The sequence below is a fragment of the Oculina patagonica genome, chromosome 1 (genome assembly GCF_052425735.1).
Source record: "Oculina patagonica isolate OP01 chromosome 1, crgOcupat, whole genome shotgun sequence".
NCBI lineage: Eukaryota > Metazoa > Cnidaria > Anthozoa > Scleractinia > Oculinidae > Oculina > Oculina patagonica.
The window spans coordinates 35,953,190-35,977,965 of NC_135758.1; the positions used below are offsets into that span (position 1 = coordinate 35,953,190).

Here is a 24,776-nt window from a genome sequence, read left to right on the forward strand (position 1 = left end):
TAATGTATAAAACCATGAATGGACTTACCCCAGATTACCTACAAAACCTTTTCTCTCAGCGTCACTCTGTTTATAACTTGAGAGACTCTGAGGGAAAGCTGACGCTACCCGAACCGAATACCAACTATTTAAAACGAAGCTTTTCTGACAGCGGCGCTATGCTCTGGAATAACATGCCCAAATGTCTTAAAAATACCGCATCAGTTAATAATTTTAAGAAAATTATCAAGAAGGTAGCTGACGTATCGGATTCCCACACGGCAATCATGTAAAGCAGTTTTAGTTTTAATTTCTTTAATACTTGAGCTTATTGTAACTGATGATTTCCGTGTTTAAATAAAGTTTTACATTACATCTCTCATGAGCATAACATGGCAGAAAAAAACTTTAAAGTAAAATTTAGTTTTCGTGCTTTTTGCTTCGCTCAAAGTTTGAGCGTTTGCTCTTGCCATTAGGAAACTATATTCTTTCTCTCTTTCTTGCAAGAAGCGATTTAAAACCAGCTTATTGAAACAGATTTTAACGAGTTTAAGCTTTGGTATTTTTGAGCTTGTGTCGTCATCAGCAGACTTCATAACACTGGTACGGTTCAAAGGTTGAGGCTTAAATGGTAACATATTTAAAACAGAAATGTGCTGGATATTCGTTGTCTGTCTTAATTTGTTTAGGGGTCTGTTTACGGTGGATGACTTTATTGAACTCCTCGTTAAAGTGAAGTGTTTTGAATAATAATTTCTGCAGGCATTACGCAATTGAAGCACATAAATTTTCAAGCAGACGTGAACATGCTAGTCAACCGTAAAAAATATCAGATCAATATACAAATCCTAGCAGATCCGCTTTTCCATCCGTTGACTCTCTGACTCGCTGATACATTGTTTGCCATCGAACAGTCCGGAGGACTTTTATCTTGGCTATGAATGGCAGTATGTCTGCCTCTTCTGAAGCAGAAGAGATATCAAACAGTCGAAATGTTTTATTTTCGCCGCAGCAAAGTTCTACAACAGCGGTTGAAATGGACGAAACAGAATTACCAATTGGTCCTTTGAGCGCCGACGAGGAAGCATTTTTTGAAGCTGTTCGTAGCGGCGACAAAGACGCCGTTCAGAACTTAATCCGTACCAAACGAGTCGACGTCAATTGCAGAAATACTAACGGAGAAACAACATTACAAATAGCGATTGAAGACGAAGCAATCGATATCGTCCAAATGCTCTTGAGGAATAAAGCGGAAATTGGGTCAGCCTTGTTCCAAGCTGTTAGAAACAATTCTCTGCAATGCGTAAGGACTCTGGTGGCATATGATTCAAATCGGAAAAGTTCTACTGCAAATACCCTCGACAGAAGTCCAGTAACGACAAAGAGAAGCTCCTCAGGGAAATTTGACGAATTTTTGACGCCCCTCGGCTTGGCCGTGCTAAACGGAAACTATGGTATAGTTGAATTCCTCGTGAGTAAAGGCTACAGAGTGGAAGATCCGCAAACACAGAAAGCTCAAGATGCCGCCGAGCGAAATGAAAAGGAATCGATGGTCAGACTTAAAGATTCTCTGGTAAAATTAAACACTTACAGAGCTTTAGCGAGCCCTCTGTATATATCGCACCTATTTCTACACGAAAGTAAGCACTGGGGTTTGAGGAAGGCGGAACACTCAGCAAGCGACCCGCTGTTCCGATCAATAGTTTTGAAAAAGAAATTGAGGGAACTGGCAGTCAGTGAAGCTGAATTTCGTGATGAATATCGAGCTCTTTCAGTCCAGTGTGAGAATTTCGCGATTCAGCTACTGGATGAATGCAGAAATATTGAAGAAATTGCAGCAGTTATGGATATGCCAGAACTTGAAAAGATCAAAGAAGACTCGCACTTGAAGGTAAAAGAACAGAGATTGCGCGTCCTTAACCTTGCCATAAAAAATCAGAACATCAAGGTAAGGTTAAAGTCTTATTCCTTGGATTTTGTTAATACATTAGATTTATTAGTTTTCGTTTAAACATCTCAGCTGTATGTTCCGTGCTCGCCATGTCGTATGTCCGTATGTAACTATTCATTGCTCAGTTGATAAACGGCATTTACACGTTGATCTCTGAACCTCTCTAAACGGCAAACACAGAAGGGGTTTCGCCTGTTGTTTTACGGCGTGAAATAACAAGCGAAAAAGCTTCTTAACAGCCTCAAGCTAAGCCAAGTCAGTTACTTTTATACTGGGAAATTCAAAAACATTTGTGATTTTCGTTTAATCTCCACAAGTGTTACCTTCATGACCCCTTACATAACAATAACTTCGGTTTCTAAGATTTTACTGATAAGGAATTTAATTCATTGGTAGTAAATATTCTGGGGTTTTTTGCATGTGAAACAATGATAATCTTTCGATTACGCAGGTTAGTAATTATTACTGTAAGTGAGTCCGTCATTTTCTTAAGTACTTTCGGCAAATAAAAAAGACGAAATAGAACAGATTGAATGGTTTATTATTCAGCTGGAACCGCAAACCAATATACCTAAGAAATGTTGAAGCACTGGTCAGATATCAACAATTGTATTTTGAAAAAAGCCACTTAAAAAGTTTCAACTCAGTGAGCATAAATAAAGCATATCAAGAAACAAACAAGAAATATAGATCAACAGTAAAAACTGTAAAATGGTCTTTGATAAAACACTAAAACATGTCTGTTAAAACCCCTAAACCTTATTAGTCTTGTTAGGCAGAGGAACGTGAACGCCATATACCACCTTTACAAGGTACAAAGTTATCTTTAAATTGAACAAAATTTTAAAGCGATAGTTTTTAAAGTAAAAAACGTGACAGTGAGGTAAAAGCAAACCAAACAAGAACGAGGTGGTTGAATTACTAGCTTGCCAAATTCAAGCTAACATTTCCAAAATACGCCATCCGTAACAAAACGGATGGCGTATGTGATAAGAATGTTGGAATTTTAAACTGACAAAGCTAAAGCGGGTTTTAAGTTCTTGATATTGTCTTTTCAGTTTCTCGCGCTTAGCAACAGTGGCAAACAGCAACAACGTTGGCAAAGATATAAATAACAGAAAGACAAAGATGAGATATACCAATCAAAAATTTACTTTCAATGATCTTGCTTGAATCGGAATAGAGATTTTGTTTATTTTTCAATAAACGCCATTCCAAGCCGGAGGCAACGTTTCAGTTCTTTTTAAGTCGGAAAAGAGACAAGTCAAAAGGGTTGTAGTGAGTGGATGTTAACATAGGCACGCAATGCGTGCACGTATTTTTAGGCCTCTAGAGAATTAGACCTGTTCTCTGTTCTCTGTCGCTCCCAATGTGTGGCTTCAATAGCTCAGTTGGTAGAGCATTGCACCGGTATCGCGGAGGTCACGGGTTCGAATCCCGTTGAAGCCCTGAATTTTTTCCAGGCTTCTTTATTCCAATTGCTTAAATTGGAAATTCACTGCGACGATCATTTATCACTTTCATATACATCCGCAGTTCATATATGAATCATTTCATATACATTACATCATTTCACTCATCTCGCGGGAAAATATGAACTCACAATTGACCTCGCTCCCAATGTGTGGCTTCAATAGCTCAGTTGGTAGAGCATTGCACCGGTATCGCGGAGGTCACGGGTTCGAATCCCGTTGAAGCCCTGAATTTCTTTTCAGGCTTCTTTATTCCAATTGCTTAAATTGGAAATTCACTGCGATGATCATTTATCACTTTCATATACATCCGCAGTTCATATATGAATCATTCATATACATTACATCATTTCTAGTTAAATTACATAACATGAACATGCTTAATTACCAGTCGAAATGTTGTATTAATGTCAGTTTTCCATAACTTAATTTTTTCCAATGATATTGTTATTTTGCCTAACCTTCAAAAACAAAGAGGAAATATAGAAAGAAAGAAAACAATTTGCAACGGATGGGAACTCTATATCTTGGTCTTACGGCTTGCTTTCGATTAGCAGCTAGATGACAATAAAACTAAGTGAAGTGAACCGAAGTGTGTAAGTTTAACAATATTTGTTTTAGCAAATTTTTATCTGTCAGTTTGTTGTTTTTTATTCTTGTTTCATAATAAATTTTCCAAATTTAGTGGCTTATAGCCACTTTGATTATAAATCGTCATCTCTCCCAGTTTGAAACCTTGCTTTCAAAACCAAATGTGATTGCGAAACTGACCAACAGTAAGAGCAAGAGTGATAACGCTAAGCTTAAACAAGGCTGTTGTAGTTCTACTCATAGCCCGCTATCAGTAATAACTGCACTTTTGCCGTAGTGCCAGACTCGGTGCAATCGCTTCGCCGCTTAGTTTACCCTTCAAGTGTAATCTTGTACGTACAGTTTAAAGGGGTTATGTCACGCAGTTTTAGCCAATTTCGGCACTGACCAACTGGTCACAGAATTAACTGAAATATCACAGTAACGGCTTAAAACTATACAGTAGAAGAACTCAAAAGAAACACCGAAAGGCCAAAAAGGGACATGGATGGGCAAAATTTTAGAAGTTTTAAACGGATTGTGTTCAGGTTAACTTGAAAAAAGTCGGCCTTACTTTTTTTTTAAGTTTTTGTCAAGTTGTATGAAAGTGTAATTTTCAAAGCTCGATAATCATCCTTGTTTGTTATGTGGCCCTTTTAAACAAGAAATCCGGCAACAAACAAGTAAAGCTGTTACATTCTGCCTTGAATGGTCCATTCTGCATTGAAAAGTTTATTTTTTTTAGTTTATAGCTCATCCTTACAGCCAAGTGATGCTGAATTCAGTTGTGTATAAGGGTACATCGGGATGGCACCAACTGTCTTTCCCTGCCAAAGTTGTCCTGGCGATGTTGTACACCCTTGTTATGCCGCTGTGCATGCTGGGATATATGCTCACTCCAACTAACCGAATTACAAAGAAGCTGGATATACCGCTGTTCAAGCTGATGAGCCAGGCCTCCTCTGTTCTCTGGTTTCTGGTTTTGGTGACAATGTCAGCCTTCCAGGATAAATATGACTCGTTTTTACGTTTGTCGCCATTGAGTAGGTGTCTAGCTTAATGTTTTTTTTTTACGTTTTAGTTCTTCGATTTTCAGAGTCGTTGCCCGTTTGATAATGTCATTTTTTGTGCTTTATTAGCAAACAGGCAGGGTTTCATGAGTTTCGTACACAGAAGTCACAGAAAGACAAAAACAAAACGTGAAAACAGTTAGAGCAAAAGTGCTTACATGTATATGGTAAAAAAAAGAAGTAACTTAATTGAAATAAGTAGTACATAATGAAATGAAGTTAAAATACACAAAGGGAGAAGCATTGATATTTCTCGATACTTAGTCAAAATTTTATTCTACCCATGAATTCTTTAGAGTTCGGCTTGCGTGTTTCTGATTGAAGATTCTGACAATATACATGCAAACGTGAGGCAAAAAAATGAGTTTTAAAATATTTCGGTTGCTACCCGTACTCAGTCATTACTCAAAATAGCCTTTTAATCATGTACGGCAAATAGTTAGAATTGTTTGAACGATTATTTAACCTATTTGAACTATACTCCATTCTTGTCTCCTCAGCTGTACTTATTGGAATCTGGGTGATAGGAATAACAGTTCAGGAAGTCAAACAAGCTTTGCACCAAGGGAAGGAGCGATACTTTTCAGAGTGGTGGCACCTCGCTGTTATACCCATGATCATGAGTTACATTATTGCCGCTGTGCTGTGGATTGTGGGCTACGCATTCATAGCCTCGGATTCAGGTGAATGGACCGTGCATGTTCGCCAGCTGGTGGGGTCCACGTCACTCGCCCCATACCACCTCCTGCTGTTATCCAACAGTTTCTACTCCTTTGCATTGGTTCTGACATTCTTTGAAGCTTCACATGTCCTCCAAGTGAACTCTACTCTGGGACCGCTTCATTTATCGCTCATGAATATGGGAAAGGATATCATGAAGTTTTTTGTGCTTTTTGGCCTCAACGTTTGTGCGTTTGCACTTGCTATGAGAAAACTGTACTCACAGTACGTGCAGACCTCGACACAGGTCACTGAGAATAACAGCACAACGAACCACGCCTTCGAAAGGTAAGATATTTGATAGCTAAGCGTTAGGATGAACACGTACTCCTATATGCCACACCAAAAAAACGGAGCGTTTATATTCAACCATAAATCTCTGTTTGAATATCTGAAAATTTTCGGTGACGAATAGACTGAAAATGTCCGAACCATTCAATACCGATCGAAACATTCAGTCCGGATTTTTTGTCAAGTTGAAAGCGCCCATTTAAAATTTCAGGGATAGTTTGTAGTGCTAGTCTGCACAAAACTTCCAGAGCCAAAACGTAACTGGTATATGCTCAAACACTGACAAATTGGCATAATTTTTCTCTCGAACAGCCTCCTGGTACAAATTTTAGGCATGTTAACAGTTTTATAATGTCGTGTAAAGAGTAATGATTTCCTATCCAAGAAAACTGTTTTATCATTACAAAAAGTTGTACCAAGCCGGTAACAACTTTTAAAAAAAAGAACGTTAGAAATCAAACTCGACGGCATGAGACCTTCCTTCGGTTAATGCGCAATAAATAAAATGTTTATTTTTTTTCTCTTAGAGGTTGAATGCAGACAGGACGTTTTCCGATTGCCTGTAAAAAGCAATGATTTCTTTGATTTATTTTTTAGATTTCTAGTTGTTTTAAGGACGGTGCCTCCTATTGCTACTGCGCACTTGTTCTGCGCATCACGCAATGCATCGATCACACTGGGCGCGCGCGCTTTTAATTTATTTGCTCGCTCAAAATGACGAATTCAACTACGCGACCAAGCGCGCGACTAAAAATCAAGAAAGTTTTCTCTGCGACGAAATCCAGTTTATGGACATATCCTAAGCCAGGAACTGCGGAAAAGCAACACATCAGTAATCATTGACCGCTAACCACTGAATATGGCTCACATTAACAGTTAAAAACAAATTGCTAAGCGCTAAAAGGTTACCCGCAAACTGCTAACCGTGACAAATGGCGTAGTGCACGCGCGAGATGCAAATATTCAACTCGCTAGGGAGGGGATAGGAAAAATGTAACAGACCCCAAAAGCGATTTCATAGACCCTGAAAACAACTGGTATAACTTTTAAAAACGCGTGGTGACCCCTAGTTTTTATTTTATAAAATGTAAGTGGTAAGTCTATAGAGCACATGTTTAATTTTTCATTAAGTGAAAAAAAAATTTAGGCCGATTTTCTGGCCGTGCAAGTGAGAGCTGCTAGAGTCAAAAATGGCTCAAACGCAATTATTTTGTTAATAAAAACGTGGATCACGCAGTTCCGAAGAAATTATTTGTTAGTTATTGTAAATATTGTTATATTTAATGTTGATTTTGTTCATGAAAAACCAATTTCAAATGGAATTTGCAAGGAAATTCTATTTAGCTTTACTTTATTTTAAAATGCCACGTCAGCACTTTTTTCCAGATTTCAAACCTAATTATCTCGAAAATTTGCGTGGCTACCCCCAATTTTCTTTTTGAATTTTAGTAGCCCTTGGTAACATCTACATTTCTGGTATAGTCATCGGCCGGGCAATTTTTTGTTATTAGTAGGCACCGTCCTTAATAGAGTAAGGTCATACCTCGCTCCTTTGCAGAAGTTCAAATGGGGTTTGCGTGCTGGGAGAATCCGCTGAGTGAGTCCAAGGGCAAAGAACGAACGCTGATTGGTTCTTGTGTTATTTCTGTTTGTGACTGACTAGATGTGATAACTTTGGTTTCGGTTCTAAGAAATAATACCTATCTGAATAGCTGTTATTTCTAAGTTAACTTGCAGCCACAGTGATTTTATAAACTATTTTAAATTATTGCATTTCTACTGATCATTTATTTGTTATTTGTTATTGTCTTTTATTTGAATTTAGTGTCCCCAATAAGTTAGAAAGCTAAAGACATTCACGCTTAAAGTGCCTATGAAGTAAAAACTAATTAATGCTTATTTGAAAGACCTTTACAAATAAAGAAGAATGGTCTTTACCGTTTAGAAATATCTTTTTTCGTTTTGGAGATATTTACGTTTTTGTGTTATGCAAATGAGGAAAGCGATGACGTCATAAATTGTTCCACTAAAAGATAGATCACAAAATCAAGGATACCTCTGAAAATATAAAGGTGATATTTCTGAAACTTGGCATTAGTAGTGACCTTTCTTAAAGGTGCAAGATGGCTCATACTATGATGTAACCATGGCAACACTCTTGGTTCCAGGCTCTTTCTGTCATAATCCAAATATCTCCATTTGCAACCCTTTAAAGTAGAACAGAGGGTCCAGCTTGGAACACACATAATGCCCTATTAGCCTAACTCTCCTCAATAACTTGTTGGGAGTGGATCATCTTTGATTAAGCAAAAATTGGGGATATCAGTATTAATTAATATAGGTATTTGCAGCAAAACGGTTGCCATGGTAATGGCACGACAGGTGTCATTTTGTGTCTTTTGTGGTGTACATTGATTGTGCCAAGATTGAAGAACACAGCTCAAATATTCCAAGAGATATTGTTGATTCAATGCTTCATCTTTTTGTGGAACAATTAATGACGTCATCACTTTCCTCATTTGCATAATATAAAAACGTAAATATCTCTAAAACGAAAAAAAGATATTGCAAAAAGGAAAACGCCATCCTTTTTTATTTTGAAAAGCCTTTAAAATAAACACCAAAGTTATAATCTTTTTTCGTTCTTTTGACAGAATCGAGGGAACTTTCGCCACCTTATTTTGGGCATTGTTTGGACATGTGGAGATGTCGAATTTCGACACCCCTGAAAACGCTCAGATTACTGAAGTCACTGGACATTTACTGTTCGCACTGTACAGCCTCGCCTCCGTGTTGGTTGCATTAAACCTGCTCATTGCTATGCTCAGTAACACATACAAGAAAGTGTCTGTAAGTATTTTAGTGATGCGCGTCAAGTCACCAGCTATAGCACTCTGAAAGCCTAATGCTCGTTTGTTTTTTGTTATAACCACACTTAGCTTCTATTGTATTATAGGGGGTACCGTAGAATTCCGAAAGTAACACGACGCGTAACGTGAAAAATGAATGTAATAAATGTGTGACCGCCTTGTCAGCAGGCGTACGTAAAGGGGAGGGGGAGGGGAAAAAAGCAAAGGAGGAGGCGGGGGTTGGGGTTCTCTCTCTCTCCCTTCTTCCCCTCAGTCCAGAGAGACGGTTGTCGACAATTATACGTGCTGGATAGAGCTTTTCCACACACATGAAGCCAAACTTATCATTACTGATTTTTTAATAGAGATAACAATCTTGGTAACTAGCGTTCGCTGCGCATTTCAGAGTGCATGTTTTGGTGCCGAGCAAAAAACGCAGGAAATATAGTGTTTGAGTGGAAGTCCCATGTCAAATAATTTCAAAGATATTGATAAATTTCAAATCGAAGATAGCAAGAAAGAGACATTCCAAAGGTAGAGAGATTATCGTCGTATTTTTCGTTATATATATACACCTGATTGAAGAATCGTTGACCCATGAAAAGCATAAACCATGAACGATGCGTCCCAAATACTTACTGACTAGGAAATGGGAAAAATACTCGTCGTCTGTTACAGAATGGACATTATAAGCTGCCTGCGGTTGCAATCCTGCTGTATCGGTTCTAGTCGTGGTGGTATCTCGCAAAGTTAACTTTTCACGTAGTACGATCAGCCTAGCTTCAGTTGCCTGTTATTTCATTTTAGTGCTGATCAGATCTCTAAGATCTCTCAGTAGAACCTACGAATAGCAGCATTATCGTTTGCGGTCCCTTGCAGTTTTAGTCTTACTTTTATTATAATGAGACAGGTTCTATAAATCGTGCTCTCAAGGCTCTCAAGAAAAAAATGTCTTGATTTTCAATAAATGGAATATTACTAATCTTACCAAGGCTACCATTGGGTCATATCATTCATGGTTTATGCTTTTCATAGGGTCAACGTTTCCTTGCTTTGGTGTATTAACAATGCTTCTGACCTCTTCTTACAGGAGGAGAAAGATATCAAGTTCAAATTTGCGCGGACCCGTGTCTGGATGTATTACGTCAGTGAGATCAGTGTTCTCCCGCCTCCGTTCAACCTGTTTCCTGTAGAAAAGGCTGTTATGGGGGTACACTGGCTTGCAAGACGATACAACTGGATAAGAAAAGTAAGTCTTGGTCTGACAACACTAAACGATTGTACACAAAGCTGGTGAATAAGTATTGCTTCCTTTTACTCTCCGTCTTTAGCTCCCTAATCGTGCCTGACCAATACATTCCTACGCACATATTTTCGTCGCGGTAAACCCGTCTCGGGTCACGTGGTACGAGCGAAAAAGTCAGCCCGGATACCCTGTCCGTTCGCCCCGAATACGTCACCGAAACGAGTAGTGACGTCAACGATACCGGGAAGAGCTTGCAAGAAAGCCGTACAAGTCGGAACTAGGCAAACCAATACACACAAGAAGTGTTTAAGGCTATAATTTTTTTTTATTCGTGTATTCATGTCTCTCTTATTTTGATATACCATCATGTGGAGAGTATTAACGCAATTAAAATTGCCTTTCTGTTGCAGTGTCTTGGACGTTTTGAAAGCGAACCAATTTCTACTCGAATAAAAACCAACGAGAAGAGAGTAAGTATAAATTGGAGAATGAAAATCTGAAAGTGTGATAAAATGTCGACCTGAAGTTCAATTTGCTTCTGATTTTGACTTAAATTTGAACATGCTTCTGGTATCTCGATGATGGTTGCTTTAAAATCTGACAATCAAACATTCATAGTTTTTCTTGAATTATAAGCTACACTTATTAAAGAAAACCTGCTTGTTTTGTTTCTTTGAAAGCGAACCAATTTCTACTAGAATAAAGTCAAACGAGAAGAGTGTAAGTATAATTAGAAGAAAAGACCTGAAAGTGTTGATAAATTTATGTCCCCCCCCCCCCCCGGCCTGAAGTTCGAATTCAATCTGTTTCTCAGTAATTTCGACTTAAAACTGAGCACGCTTCTGGTATCTAGAAAATGGCTGCTGTAAACACTGACAAGCAAACGCATTCATTTTTTGAATTGTAAGCTGTACATACATACATACATACTTTATTGACTTTCCCCCTAGAGGCTTTTCAAAGACAATGAAATAAATACAATAATAATTTAAAACTACTTAAAAACTCTAAGATGATATTCATACTTAAAATTAATTAACTAGGATTAAGAATCTATAAAATCTTTGATAAGTTTACGTTATGTAAAAAACCTTGCTCATTTTGTTTCGTTTGCTTTAGCGCCGAGCCGTCATCAAAAATCTGATTCATCGTTACTTCTCTGCGAATGAAAAACCACAAAACGAGGATCCAGGCGAAGAATTTCCTCCATCAGAAGATATACAATACAAACTGATGGAAGTCACACAAACATTACAGAGCCTGCAAAATGTGGTCAAGCGGTTTCGACAAATGCCAAAGGTGAGCTATGACTTGTGGAGGTTTTGCGGGAATGGTCTTTACGAGCATTTGCGAGCACGCGAGCAAAGCGTTTTTCTTCACTCATTGCGAAAATTGACAAAAGTTAGCCTTGCGAGCAACGAGAACTTTTGAAAAAACTACATCCACTAAGAACCGAGCATGCGACTGATGCGAGCACTTGTAAAAATATGTGACCACGAGCAAACGATCACCCAATAAAATTTTGCGAGCATTTCGAGCAGAAACCTAATTTTGCGAGCACTGTAAAATTTTGATGGACCATTACTGACCATCACTTGTTAAATACAAACTAAGAAATAAGGCAATGTGGCTCAGTGCTGAAGGCCGGGCTTTAAGCGTGAACTAGTGTGCATATTTTCTATGTTGATTATACAGCTAAAGGCTCATAAGAGCACTACTGTCTTTTGTGTCCACTCATTGCATAACTACTTTAAAGTTTTGTTCCTATCATTGAAGTTGTTTATTTCCTTGTTTGCTTGTTTTGGTTAATCACATGCAAGGCTCAAAAACTGATATATAATAATGATTATCTCATGTGATTTTTTCCTGCTCATTGATACACTTTTTGCTTCGAGTCCTGATTGGTTAATTTACGATTTGCAGGCGAAGTGACTGGTTGCTCCTGCTGCCTCGTCCCCAGGCAGCCCCCATGTTTGAGCGTAGAGAGCGTGAAGTTGCGCGCCTGTTGTACTCGCGAACTCGACGACTTCATGTTTCGCTCAGCCTAACCATCAAGCCGCGCGCTCCCTGTTTCCAGCTCTTCACCGACGAAATGCGGGGTTGACGCCTGGGGACGAGACAGGATTGACTGTGCAATTGTTTAGTTCTTTATCAGTGTCTCTGTTAATGTCTTAAATCCCCGTGGGAACCATAATTCTTAAGTTGACATAAAACTAGCCTGAGCGCGTGTTATGGCATAAATCAAATAGAAATATTTGAGGAGTACGTGAACATTGAGAAATCTGACAGCGTTCAAGAGACCAAAAAGAAAATACATTAACTTTGAGTCTAGTGCCTGAATTCCCCCACGTACTGAGCTAATAGGAACACAGAACACACACGAAACACTTATTGGCCTGATGACAAAAATGTCATAACACAAGATGAACTTGATAAGATTGGACACAAACTTATGAATATCACGAGCATTCAAATCTCGATCTGAGATAATGAAGTCCTCACCCAAGGTTGGGAACTCATTCAGTCTTGGCATGCTTATATGAGCTTCACGTTGACATTTTTTTTTCTTTCAGGAAAAGAGAAGCAACCAAGAAACCGAAATAAAGGATGGGGCAGTCCTGTCGAGAAAGCAAGAGCCTAAAACGAGTCTTTAGATATCAATTTTACCTCGAATGAATGAATAAGGGGATAAGTGTATATATGGGATTGTCGATTATGTGATAAACTAATAAATAGTTTTAGTGCAGAGAATCAACGAAACGTTTACTCAGGAGCCAGACAGAGACAGTGGACAGATCATGATTGGTATAAATAAATTTTATGTTATTGTTATATTATTAGTTATTATTATCAATTTTACCAGTAAAAAGAAAAAAGATAAATTATAACACATCAGATCATTTATAATATCTCATGTATATATACAATATAATTAACCCTTTGGTTTTTGCATTAAAAGTGAAAGGTACAACTTATTACATACCTTTTTTAAAAACTGGGCATTATCTCATAGCTTTTTTTCTTCACCTTATATTCGGCACAGTTCAAGATCAGTCCACAACTGTGGGAAATATCTAAAGAAGCTGTTTAAAAACTTAAAAAAGTCCATTTCAAACTGAGACCCTCTACAACAACAGTGTTAGTTGAGGACCCGTTTCCCTAACCGTTGCGTTGAGGGGTAGTAGAAGAGGGGGTTTTTTTTTTTTTTTTTTTTTGTTTTTTTTTTTTTTTTCCAGTTGTCAAGCCAAGAAGTAGCCGTTGTAGCGATGTTGAATTTGGGCAAGTGTATGGATCTGATGTGGAGACTAAAACACGTACGTGTCGTAATGAAATTTACAGACCACAGATTGACGTCGTCAAGTCATGCATGTTGATCAGTTTCTATGAAGCCTCAAGAACATTAATCTCGGCAACATCATGATGAACAAGTTATGTGACCACTTATTTAGGCCAGTTGTGAGTAATGTATGACGTCATGACATAATGACCATACCTCACCTTGTGCACTTTTCCAGCACCGACATTTGTCCCTTTCTGACCAATGATTGTAGTCGGGTGCAACACTTTACTTACCATCTTTAATATTCTTCAATATTAATATTTTAATAAAAAATGTCAAGATTTAACAAGGTTTATTTTGTTTAAATGCAAAAAACTTGGCGCTTTTATAGCGGAGCTCCTTAGCGGCCCGTAAGGGCCGAGAGCGGAGCACCATACCCATAAAAAAAAACACATGAAAAAAAAAACAAAAAACACATGAAATAAAATAGGAAACCCATGCATCCGAGTTTTCATGTCATCGTGGCTAGCGGCATGCCTCGCGGGCGCGTACGGCGTACGTACGGTGTTGCGCACACCGGGATCTGAAAGGTCTGACAACTCGCGCAGTACTGGCGCGAAATAATTTTCATTAGCCGGCAGAAATTTAAAATTACTACGTATTTTTAAATCCTAAGCTAGTCTGAAAAGCGAAAAATTTTATTTTCGCTCCTTTGCCGAGACAAAGAGAGGTAAACTGGGAAAAGGGTAAGCGAGGAGGGAGAGCGGAGAGACAGAAACCCGGACAGAAAGCAGGCGAAAAAGTATAGCAAAGCGCCTGCGAACTGGAGAGAGGAAGAAGCGACAGAGAGAGGTGCGAGAAAACAGGCAAAGAAATAGCGGAGAACAAGGGAAGGAGATAAAGAGACAGTACCTACTGCGGCCAATGTGAAGGTAGTACAATGCAGTGTTTCCGTCATTTAATATCTCTACGCAAAGTAAGCTATATTTCGGCACATTACTTGCTTTCGCCACTAAGCACTGAAGGACAATGAAACTCGTAATCATTTTACCAGGTTTCTGATCAAATAGGAGGATGTTAGTAAACAAATAGTGGGCCCGGGAGAAATCCCAAACGAAAAATAACACATAATGTAAATTAACAGGGAGAGAGAGAAAAGTAGTATTCAGAAAGTCGAAGTGTTAGTATACTCAGTCAGAAAATAACTCAGCCCTTAGCTCTTTCCCCAATTTCCACTTTTAACAAACAAGTAATAATTACAACACAAAAGATGCGGCATGGGCGGAAAGGACGGGAGAAAGGAGCGAAAAAAACCTGCGGGCGCGAAGTCGGAAAGGCCAGCCGCCCGCCGCGTGGGGGGAGGGAGGAGAGGGAGGCTGGGGGATGGAGGCGAGGGGAGAAAAAGAAAAGGGTAAGGTAGATAAAGAGGAGAAAAGAAAACCAGAAACGGAGGGAAAAGATAATAAAAATCAGTGGAGGGAAGAATTTTTTGTAGTTGCGAGTATCGTGTGTGGTGTTGGCCAAAAAAGGAAAAGTAAATAAAAACAAATGAATGAATAAAAAAAGAAAATTAACCATATCTAATGTAATTATTTTTTCCTTTATACTCTAAATGTTAAGTGATTTGCTAATTTACCACGTGATATGCCTATCTACCCCAACATGCAGCCCTACTACCCCCTCCTTATCTACACGAAGGTTACATAATTACCCGTTTTGCAGCATAATCCCATCCAGATGAATAATGGGTGGAATTAAAACGTTTTGATTGATTTTTTTGTTCTCGGTTATTTGGTGTTGCTGTATACGGTACTCCCATATAAGGGCTATACAGGTATGTGCTGCTCAACAGGGTATGCCTTGCCCCTGACTCTGAAACAGGGTATACAAATCACCCTTGATGTGGAACACTATCAAGTTTAGCTATGAAACTCCGCTCCTCTCATTGGTTTTATCCAAGCCACAGACAAAGTCAAGTGAGCGCTTTGTGATGTACGCTAGTGTTTTATATCTATCTTCATATATATTGTGGAATTGTCTGGAACAGGGACCTATGCACTTTTGTCTGGAACAGGGTCGCAAATTGAGCCGTTTTTCTCTGGAACAGGTCCAGAGCTCAGCGACTCAGTGGCACACCCCTTTAGTAAATTTTGGGAGACCCCCCCCCCCCCCCGGGACACGGTAAAAAAAAAGTAAGTAACAATATTAATATTTATAAAAAAAAAAACGAATATTATATTCTTAGCCTTAAAATTGTACAATGGCTTGAATTGAGGTTTCAATAAAGTGCAAAATAATTAACTGGGGAGCTCCGCTTTTAGGCTTGCCTAAATCTATATATTATCAACTTTAAGCAAAGTAAGTTAGAATTACTTTGATTCCTAGGTTCGATTACCGCCGTTTTGTGAGCCCGAATTCTTTGCCCAGCCTACTTATTTCAACGCTGTAAACCTCATATACTTAGCATGCGTTTTCAAATTTAACTTGTTATCAAGATACTACGCGCCGTGCGCACTTATTTGGTTGAAACACCAGGTAAACATTAACATTATTTAACAATAATTCCATTGGTAAAATCCGCGAGGACATCTCGCCAATTACATGCCCAGGCAATTATGTGAGAAAAACTTCAATGATGTAAGTAAAAATATTAAATAAGTCAAAACAAAAAAATATGAGGTAATAAACTTTTAATAACTAATTGAGAGAAGCTCTGGAAAAAATGTATTTGGTGTCTGGGGGTTTTGATGAAGGAATCATGTAATGGATTTCGTGTGGTCCTCTGGGCATCCTGTGCACACACGCGAAAAGTATCAAGAACTTTTTGTTTCTTTGTTCGTGTGTCTTCCTTTTGCCCATGAAAGAAAACTGATATTTATCTCTAGGTCATCCCAGAATAATGTTTGCCTTCAGGATTGTTGAAATTTTGTTTTCAATGGGAGGAAAAGTGCAAAATTAAATGTTTCCAGCCAAAGCTAGTGACAGTGGGAACGGCAAAGCTTTTGGCCTGAAAGTTAATTAAAGTACCGTCAAATGTCCATTAAATAGTCACTGTCGAGTGGATAGGTAGTAGTTGATCAGTGCAAACAGGATGAGATTAAACATGAAGTTACGCCATAAAAGAGATGGCACCTTACTACATTTTACACTTTTTGGGGGCAGAATACAAATTTAGAACTCTACTAGTCGTGACCCGTTTTGGACTAAAGTGTCCTGTAGATTAAAGGTTAAACGGTTAAAGTCTATTCACAAACTTAAAGTCTTGGCCTAAACCGGTGAGATACTTTCACAAGAAATTTATGTAAAGATATTATTAAAAAGTGTTATTTGCTTATGCGTGCGCGTTCTCGTTATCCTAGTATTGTCCAGGATTAGGTGAGATATGCAGGCTTATCACTGAGTGAAAGAAGAAGGGACCGCGGAGAAAATGCTGCTGTGTACGTAGGAGTGGCGACAGCTCTAATCAGCCAAAAATAAAAATAAGGACAAGAAAAGCAAGGCTGACACTGTATTTTTCACTTTTTCACATGGTTTTGCCCATGTTGCATTTTTTCACATGTTTTGTCCATTTTCAGTGTAAGGATAGTTCTGCATTCTCACTTCCATCGAGACAACGACAGACGCTGACCATGAGAATGGCACGGGATCAATGGGCGAGGTGTGAGCCCTCCGGATGTCTACCACGAGCACAAGAACTGTCTTCGCGCTGTTCATTCTGTGCGGACACCTGCTGAGAGACCCAATCAGGGACGCCAGTGCTTTTACTTTCAGTTTGACTCTATCATGTCGTTGTCCCTTGGTTTTCATTTCTACGTAGTGTCAGCCTTGCTTTTCTTATCACTGAGGTCGGCGCTTTCTTCTGGTTTCCTTAGCATCGAGCTACTAGGAGTGTTACGTCCTCTGGATCAACTCCTACTGGTCACATGTTTTCTCGCCCTTGGCGCCGATATTTTTTTCTTCAAAAGCTCTGCTTCATGGAAAGCCACATGAAAATCGAGAAATTTTGATATATTTTCTTTTTTCTCTCTCTTTCTTTTTTCTTTGAGTTTTTTTAGTGTTTTTACAGTCGAACACATCCGTACCCCGGACACCTCCCCTTAACTGTTACAAGCAGACAATAAATATGTATGCAAAGTGCATGGACTTTAAATCTGATAGTATGTATTTCCTGTATCTGGTTTTTGAATGGTATGGATCAGTCGTTTAGTACTTTCTGTTTTACTTATGCAAAGCATCCGGGCCTTATGCGACTCAATCGATGACTTCAGGAAACTATTGTGTTTTTTCATTTTACTTCTGTGTTTTTTTTTTATTTTTCAGACCTTTCGATGGAATACGAGTTTTATTCCTTCAATTCTTTCTACTAGTTTGTCTCTGCTGATCAATACGAAAGATTTACTTAGAGGTTAAATATATTGGACATCATCTGGGTCAATCCTTACACAGGGCGGGGTAGTGAGAGTCCAGAGACTGGTTCAGGAGATTATATCAATTTATTCCGACAACGCCTAAAGGAAAATATGGAACAAGTTGTAATCCTACTCCGTTACAACCCGACTTAAAACAACAGTAGACTGTGGGCACCCCTCTTTGGTATTACGGACAATAATCATGTATGAAAAGTGCAGGCCGCAAATTGAGGTATAATTTCCTGTCTCGCGTTAACATATGTTCAGAAGCCGAAAAAATCGTGCCAAGCCCGAGCGCCTCCGCCCTCCCCCGTAAACTGATCAGTGTCCTCCTACTTCTCGACTTTTAAGCGTTCTAACTTTTTGTTTGTCCACCTTCATGAATGATATCCGTTTCCTAATTACTCAATTGTTTTCATGCATTTTACGTTTCTCGACTAAAGCGTATTTTACGTGTTAAAATTTGCTGTGTTGTCTGGATAAACCTCTCTTTTGTTATAAGGGCAGTTTGGTAAAGGCCTTTCTAAACGCGTCCCAATTAATCTAATTTATTCCACCGACCGTTGAAAAGTCGTTACTGTCCTAACAATTTCACTGGGAAGCCTAAAATATTGCAGAAAAACATGACAAACAAAACATAACAACACCGAAAGTAAATCACAAAGAAAATTTTATTGGCAATATAAAGCTCATTTACAAACAGGTCATTTCTGATATATAATAATCTCAAATCTCTTACAACGAGACATAACTAACTATTATTGATTACAAAAATAGGCTTACAATATATACACATATGATTTCAAACGCTCTAGATGTAATAATGAGCTTGGAGCTCATACTCTTATATATTAGTGGCAGTGGATAAGTCTCTTTCCACTTCCAAACCTGGGTTCAGATATAATTCTCTTGAAAAGAAACAGCACTGTTGAAGTTGCATCGAAATGAAAAAAGATGCATAACCGTGACATTTAATAATTATTCTTTCCTCTAAACCGGGAAAGCACTTTTCCAGCTAAAAATAATTAAGCTTATATTAAACTGACTACATGTTTGTTTACACAAGTAAAAAATGCAGTAGATCTTTATGGATTTCCAGAACAAGTCTTCGCCTGCTTCTTTATTGGAAGCTACAAAGATTTTAACCGACCGATCTGGTGCCATTTGGCTTATTGCAAAAATATTTTGATAAAACTACGTTACGATACCTTAACAAGTTAAACATATATGGCCCTATAGCTAGTGTTAATGAAATCTTATAGCGCATATCATCAATTGATCACGTGATCTACTCATATTGAAAAGAAAAAGTTGGCATCAAAGGAATATAATTGTCAGAAAAGGTAATATTATGTGATAAACATGAAAAATAACAATGAACTTTAACCGTGGCTATCAAGTTCACTTGTGGGGTGGGATTTTAAAGAAGGTTGGATGCTAGAGAAACGAAGGATTTAGGCAAGCCTTTACATCTAAGAAATTTCTAGGAACGCTTCTGCCTTTTCGAATATTCAAATTTTCATTTCCATCATATTTATCGGAGTCGTACGGCACAAAATTCTTGTTCTACAATTATAGATGTTTGAAGGGCAAGGCTTGACTGCTCCCATTTCAAGTATTAGCTAAGCTCTACTTTGAGAAAAATGAGTATGTCACGTTGATAATTGACCCAAAAGGCTTAAGCTATATTAAATAAACCAATGGACTTACTGACATATCATGGCACGTATAATAATTTTGGAACGATCAAAATATTGAAAGTCATTGAAAGAAAATCTTTGCCGTTTACTTGGATCTTCTATTGTTAAGACTATTTTCGTCGTTGAAAATCATTGACTACTTTATCTCTATTCATCCATATATTCGAATTTGTTTTTTTTCTTTCGACCACTCGTATTGTAATTTTCAGATAATTTTCGGTTTTAAGCGCTTTTTGAAAAATCTATAAAACGGCTCGATAGATTTAAGTAAGTAAACGTTCTGGTATGGCCCAGAAAAAACTGTATCGAGCCACCTTAATAAACAAAATAGTGATGCCTACTAGTTATGCAACACTTTCTCGTGGTATACTATGGAATACCCCACGAGTCACTTATATTTTTTGGTATACACACGAGCCTTTAGGTAAGTGTGTATACTAAGAAAATAAAAGTGACAAGTGGGATATTCCGTACTATACCAGAGAAAGTGTTGTGTAACTATTTTATACCATGCCATAGAAATACGCTTACTAAATTTAGTCGAGAATAAGATTGCAGCGCACGATGGGAAGGTTGAGTTGGATACCGTCAAATATACAACGGCTTTCCTGAATTCTGATTGGCTGTATTTTCTATGGCATGTGTTTATCTGTTAAAACTAAATTAATCTCGTTTTTGCTTTAACTTGCACCAAGTTACCTATGCTCGCTGCAACGTCAATGAATTCTACCAAGAAGAAAACGAGACATCTTAGCTATAATAAAACGACATTTTAGAAGTTATTTATAACTTGGTTGTTACGGCTTCAAATGTTCTCCAATTGTTGCAATTTTTGTCTCGCGATCAGAAAAAAGCCAAACATTGTATCCTCAATATAATACCCTAAACGTGCTGAAGTTATATGCATTTTTATAACTATTCGGCCGTTCACAAACAGTTCATTCTCGAAACTTTTAATTTTTTTTTTAATTTTACCGCAGTTAGGCATGTAGTTTTGGGGGCTTCAATTTTTTTCCTATTGTTGCAATTTTTGTCTCATGATCAGCAAAAAAAGCAGAAAATTGTGTCCTCAAAATAATTTCCTAAAAGTGCTGAAGTTATTTTAATAACTTCAGCACTTTTAGGAATTAAAATTAAAATTAAAATTAAATTGCGTGATGACGACCGTGAAAATCGCAGCATAAGGTGAGGAAGTTTGAAGTGTTTTAAAGGAAGCTTCAAATGCTTACAACTATAGCAAGTGATTGGTATCGGCAAATTGTGTTCCTCAATTGCAGGCTTAGCCTGCGTTGCAGACGAACTAAACCCCGGTCTAGTCCGTCTGCGAACCAGCGACCAAAAGCTTGTTGCGTCCTCCCCGTGTTACTGGGGTTTTCTACAAAACCGTGGTTTGGTTCGTCTGCAACGCAGGCTATTGCAGGCCCAGATCTAAACATCACTTCTTTACACTACAAAAAATTTATTGACTTCATTGACACCAACAGGTAAGGAAGGTATACTTTTTTATATAATTACAATAACTTGCTGATTTATAAGGCTGATATGAGCAAAATTGTAAAAACCCAAGACTGAAATTTGGGTAAGAAGTTTTTCTCCATTGGTTGAGATGACGTCGTGTAAATGTGTACGATTTTAATTTGTTTTATATTCATTTACTGAGAAAAACAACCTTGAATATGAGAACATTTTTAAAAAAAGCTCTAGGCGCAAATCGTCTAAATATTACGAACGTTAAGTGTCATCCTTAGCCTCAGCTCAAGATCGCAGCTATGCTCTTCAGCCTAAGCAGTTGTTCGCTTGTGAAAGGCCGTAACGGTCGGTAAAATCTTTGTAAATACCAGTGGCGAGTAAACTACCGTATTTACTCGAATAAGCGCCGCCCCTGAATAACCGCCGCCCTCGAATAAGCGCCGCATTTGAGACAAAAAAGTTAAGAAGGGCCGCCCCCGAATAAGCGCCGCAGTCCCGATGCGGCGCTTATTTGATTAATTTCGTTGAACTAAAAATGTCACTACAAAGCAACTCTAAAACAAGCTTGAACATTTGTTTTCATCAAAAGGGATGTTTTTCAGTTCAAAGTGATTGTTTTACCGCTCGCCCATTAGTTTTTCTATTCAAACATTCTTACAATACGTAGTTCTGTGAATGTTGTGAAAGCCGCAAACTTTGCCAGGGCAGCTAGCGCCACTTCTATCTCAGCAAGAGACGAATACTGACAATCAAAATACGCTTTTTACAATTACTGTAAAAAATAATACTTTTTGTGGCGTCCAAATCTTAAATAAGCGCTGCCCTCGAATAAGCGCCGCACTTGACGTGCGAAAAATTTAATAAGCGCCGCGGCGCTTATTCGAGTAAATACGGTATTCCTTTCTTCTTATCTTATGGGCTTACTGATGCGACTGCGTCGCTGATAGTGTGCCTAACTGCAGGACTCCAAGTAAATTGTAGCCATCAGCTTTTTCCAAGAACAGCTTATGTATTATCAATAGCTGATAATACAATGTAGGTGTACTTTAAGTGGTAATAGCTGCTAGCTGTCTGTGGGTGGTTTGCACCAAGGAGTTTTAATCTTATGTCAAAGGCACGCTGATGTGAACGATATGCGGAAGTAAAGTCGTTCATACTCTCTTGGGTGATTCCAAGGTTATGGTAGCTGTCAGCTGTCTGTGGGTGGTTTTCACCGAACAGTTTTAGTCTAATGTCTAGTGCGCGCTGGTTTGATTGGTGTGCAGCAGCAAAGTCGTTTATTCCCAGTTGTATGGCTCCAAGGTTATGGTAGCTGTCAGCTGTCTCTGAGTGGTTCTCACCAAACAATTTTTGTCTAATGTCTAGTGCGTGCTGGTTTGATTGAAGTGCAGCAGCAAAGTCGTTTATTCCCAGTTGTATGACTCCAAGGTTATAGTAGCTGTCAGCTGTGTCTGGGTGGTTTTCACCAACCAGTTTTAGTCTTATGTCTAGTGCGCGTTGGTTTGATTGAAGTGCAGCAGCATATTCGATCATTTCACGTTGTGTGACTCCAAGTTCATGGTAGCTGTCAGCTGTCTTAGAGTGGTTTTCACCAAACACTTTTAGTCTAATGTTGAGTGCGTGCTGGTTTGATTGAAGTGCAGCAGCAAATTCGTTCATTTTCCGTTGTGTGACTCCAAGGTTATAGTAGCTGTCAGCTGTGTCTGGGTGGTTTTCACCAAACAGTTTTAGTCTAATGTCGAGTGCGCGCTGGTTTGATTGAAGTGCAGCAGCAAAGTCGTTCATTTTCCGTTGTGTGACTCCAAGGTTATTGTAGCTGCCAGCTGTCTGTGGGTGGTTTTCACCAAACAGTTTTAGTCTAATGTCGAGTGCGCGCTGGTTTGATTGAAGTGCAGCAGCAAAGTCGTTCATTTCACATTGTGTGACTCCAAGGTGATGGTAGCTGTCAGCTGTCTTTGAGTGGTTTTCGCCAAACAGTTGTAGTCTAATGTCTAGTGCGCGCTGGTGTGATTGAAGTGCAGCAGCAAAGTCGTTCATTTCCCGTTGTATGATTCCAAGGTGATGGTAGCTGTCAGCTGTGTCTGAGTGGTTTTCACCAAACAGTTCGCGTCTGGTTTCAAGTGCTCGCTGGTGTAAATGCAGTGCTGCTGTTAACTCTCTTGTACTAGACTGTGTTTCATCGATTTTCAGTCTGAGCTCCTTCATCCCAAGGTCATAGTAAGTGCTTGCCTTCTTGGCAAGTCGTTCTTTTAATTCTTTTAGGCTTTCTCTAAGTAACTGATCATGTGATCCAAGAATCGTCGAGTATTCTCGTGTAACAGTTGATGCACGTTGGTACAACTGCAGAGCTGATGTGTAATCTTGTAGAAGAGATTCCTCCACTTGCTGATCGTGGGAGTAATAAGCTATCGCTGACTGTTGTTTAGCTAGCAGCTCTGTTCTTATCTGAAGAGCATCCTGAAAACACTTAAAAGCAGAAGCAAATTTTTTTAACTTTAGCTGTGTGTTGCCTATTTCAAGGGAGCTGTCTGCAGTGGCAGATCTGTAGCGCGGTAGATCGGTATCTGTCTGTGTGTGATAGTAACGTGATATTTCTTGTTGTATTTTGAGCCCTTGTTGCAATGAATCAATAGCATCGTTGTAACGCCTCAACTCATGCTGTATCAGTCCTACTTGATAGTAACTTTCAGCAGTCTTGCTGTGCATTGTACCAAAGCGCTTCTGCCTGATTTCTTGTGCACATTTATGCGACTCGAGAGATGACTGTTTGTATCCAAGTTTACACTGTACAAGCCCCAGTTGGCAGAGACTGTCGGCGGTCTTTGCAGCTTCTTCACCCAAGGTTTTCTTTCTTATGGAAAGAGCGAGCAGTTGCATGACAAAACTTTGCGCGTAATCTTTCTTGGAAAAGAACGTTTTCCCCAATTCATAATAGCTTTCGGCTGTTTCTGGGTGTTTTCCTCCCTTCAGACGTTCCCTTACGGAAAGTGCATAGCTGAGTGAATTAAAAGCTTCGCTGTAGTCTCCCATCTGGCATTGAATCCGTCCAAGTTGATGGTAACTTTGGGCAATCTCGCTCTCCATCGATTGTCGGAATTCGTGGATCTTCTGCCTCATGGCAAGTGAACGTTTGTGATACTGCAATGCTGAAACATAACGCCCAGTTTCAAATTCCGTAACCGCCATTTCATAAATGCTGTTGGCCGTGTCACAGTGTTCCTCGCCTAATACGTCCATTCTTGTACGCAATGCTTTTGAGTGCGACTGCAGAGCTTCATGGTAGTCTTCAAAGCAGAACTGTGTCTTCCCTAGTTCGTGGTAGCTGTCTGCTGTTGCACTGTGATGCTCTCCAAATACTTCAAGTACTATTTTGAGTGCTTTCTTGTGCGAACCAAGAGCACACTTGTACTCTTCCAAATACCACTGTGTGATTCCTAGTTCGTGGTAGATGTCGGCTGTTGTACTATGATGCTCTCCAAATACTTCAAGTGCTATCCTGAGTGCTTCCTTGTGCGAATCAAGAGCACACTCATACTCTTCCAAATACCACTGTGCGATTCCTAACTCATGGTAACTGCTGGCGGTGTCTTTGTGTCGGTTACCGAGATGCTCTAATCTTATTTCAAGTGCACTTTTATGAGAGCGGAGAGCAGCGGAGTAGTCACCCATTTTACACTGTGTGACCCCCAGTTCATGATAACTGTTTGCCATCTTTGAAGGGTTTTGATCCGGAAGATTTAATCGGATGTTAAGTACACGCTGATGAAAG

At 39.0% G+C, this 24,776-nt stretch overlaps 2 protein-coding genes across 3 annotated transcripts in view; one reads left to right on the plus strand and one right to left on the minus strand.

Moving 5' to 3' along the window:
- The first annotated feature begins 636 nt into the window (after window positions 1-636).
- LOC144667076 (short transient receptor potential channel 3-like) lies at window positions 637-13,312 on the plus strand. Its single transcript, XM_078528459.1, has 8 exons — window positions 637-1,927; window positions 4,718-5,015; window positions 5,543-6,050; window positions 8,708-8,903; window positions 9,993-10,151; window positions 10,559-10,618; window positions 11,268-11,447; window positions 12,722-13,312. The coding sequence occupies exons 1-8, from the start codon at window positions 917-919 to the stop codon at window positions 12,800-12,802; spliced, it is 2,493 nt and encodes an 830-aa protein (XP_078384585.1). The 5' UTR covers window positions 637-916; the 3' UTR covers window positions 12,803-13,312.
- A 7,360-nt stretch (window positions 13,313-20,672) lies between these two features.
- LOC144667229 (uncharacterized) overlaps window positions 20,673-24,776 on the minus strand; it is a 46,097-nt gene continuing 41,993 nt past the window's right edge. Inside the window, exons 6-7 of one of the 2 annotated variants that reach the window (XR_013573298.1) lie at window positions 21,900-23,517; window positions 20,673-21,389 (exon numbers count right to left, since the gene is read on the minus strand). Coding sequence is in view for 1 of the 2 variants with exons in the window: in XM_078528646.1 (XP_078384772.1) it covers window positions 22,013-23,517 (1,505 nt within the window). In the remaining variant the exon portion in view is untranslated. Of the gene's footprint in view, window positions 23,518-24,776 lie in introns of both variants that reach the window. The other variant, XM_078528646.1, reaches the window with a different exon arrangement.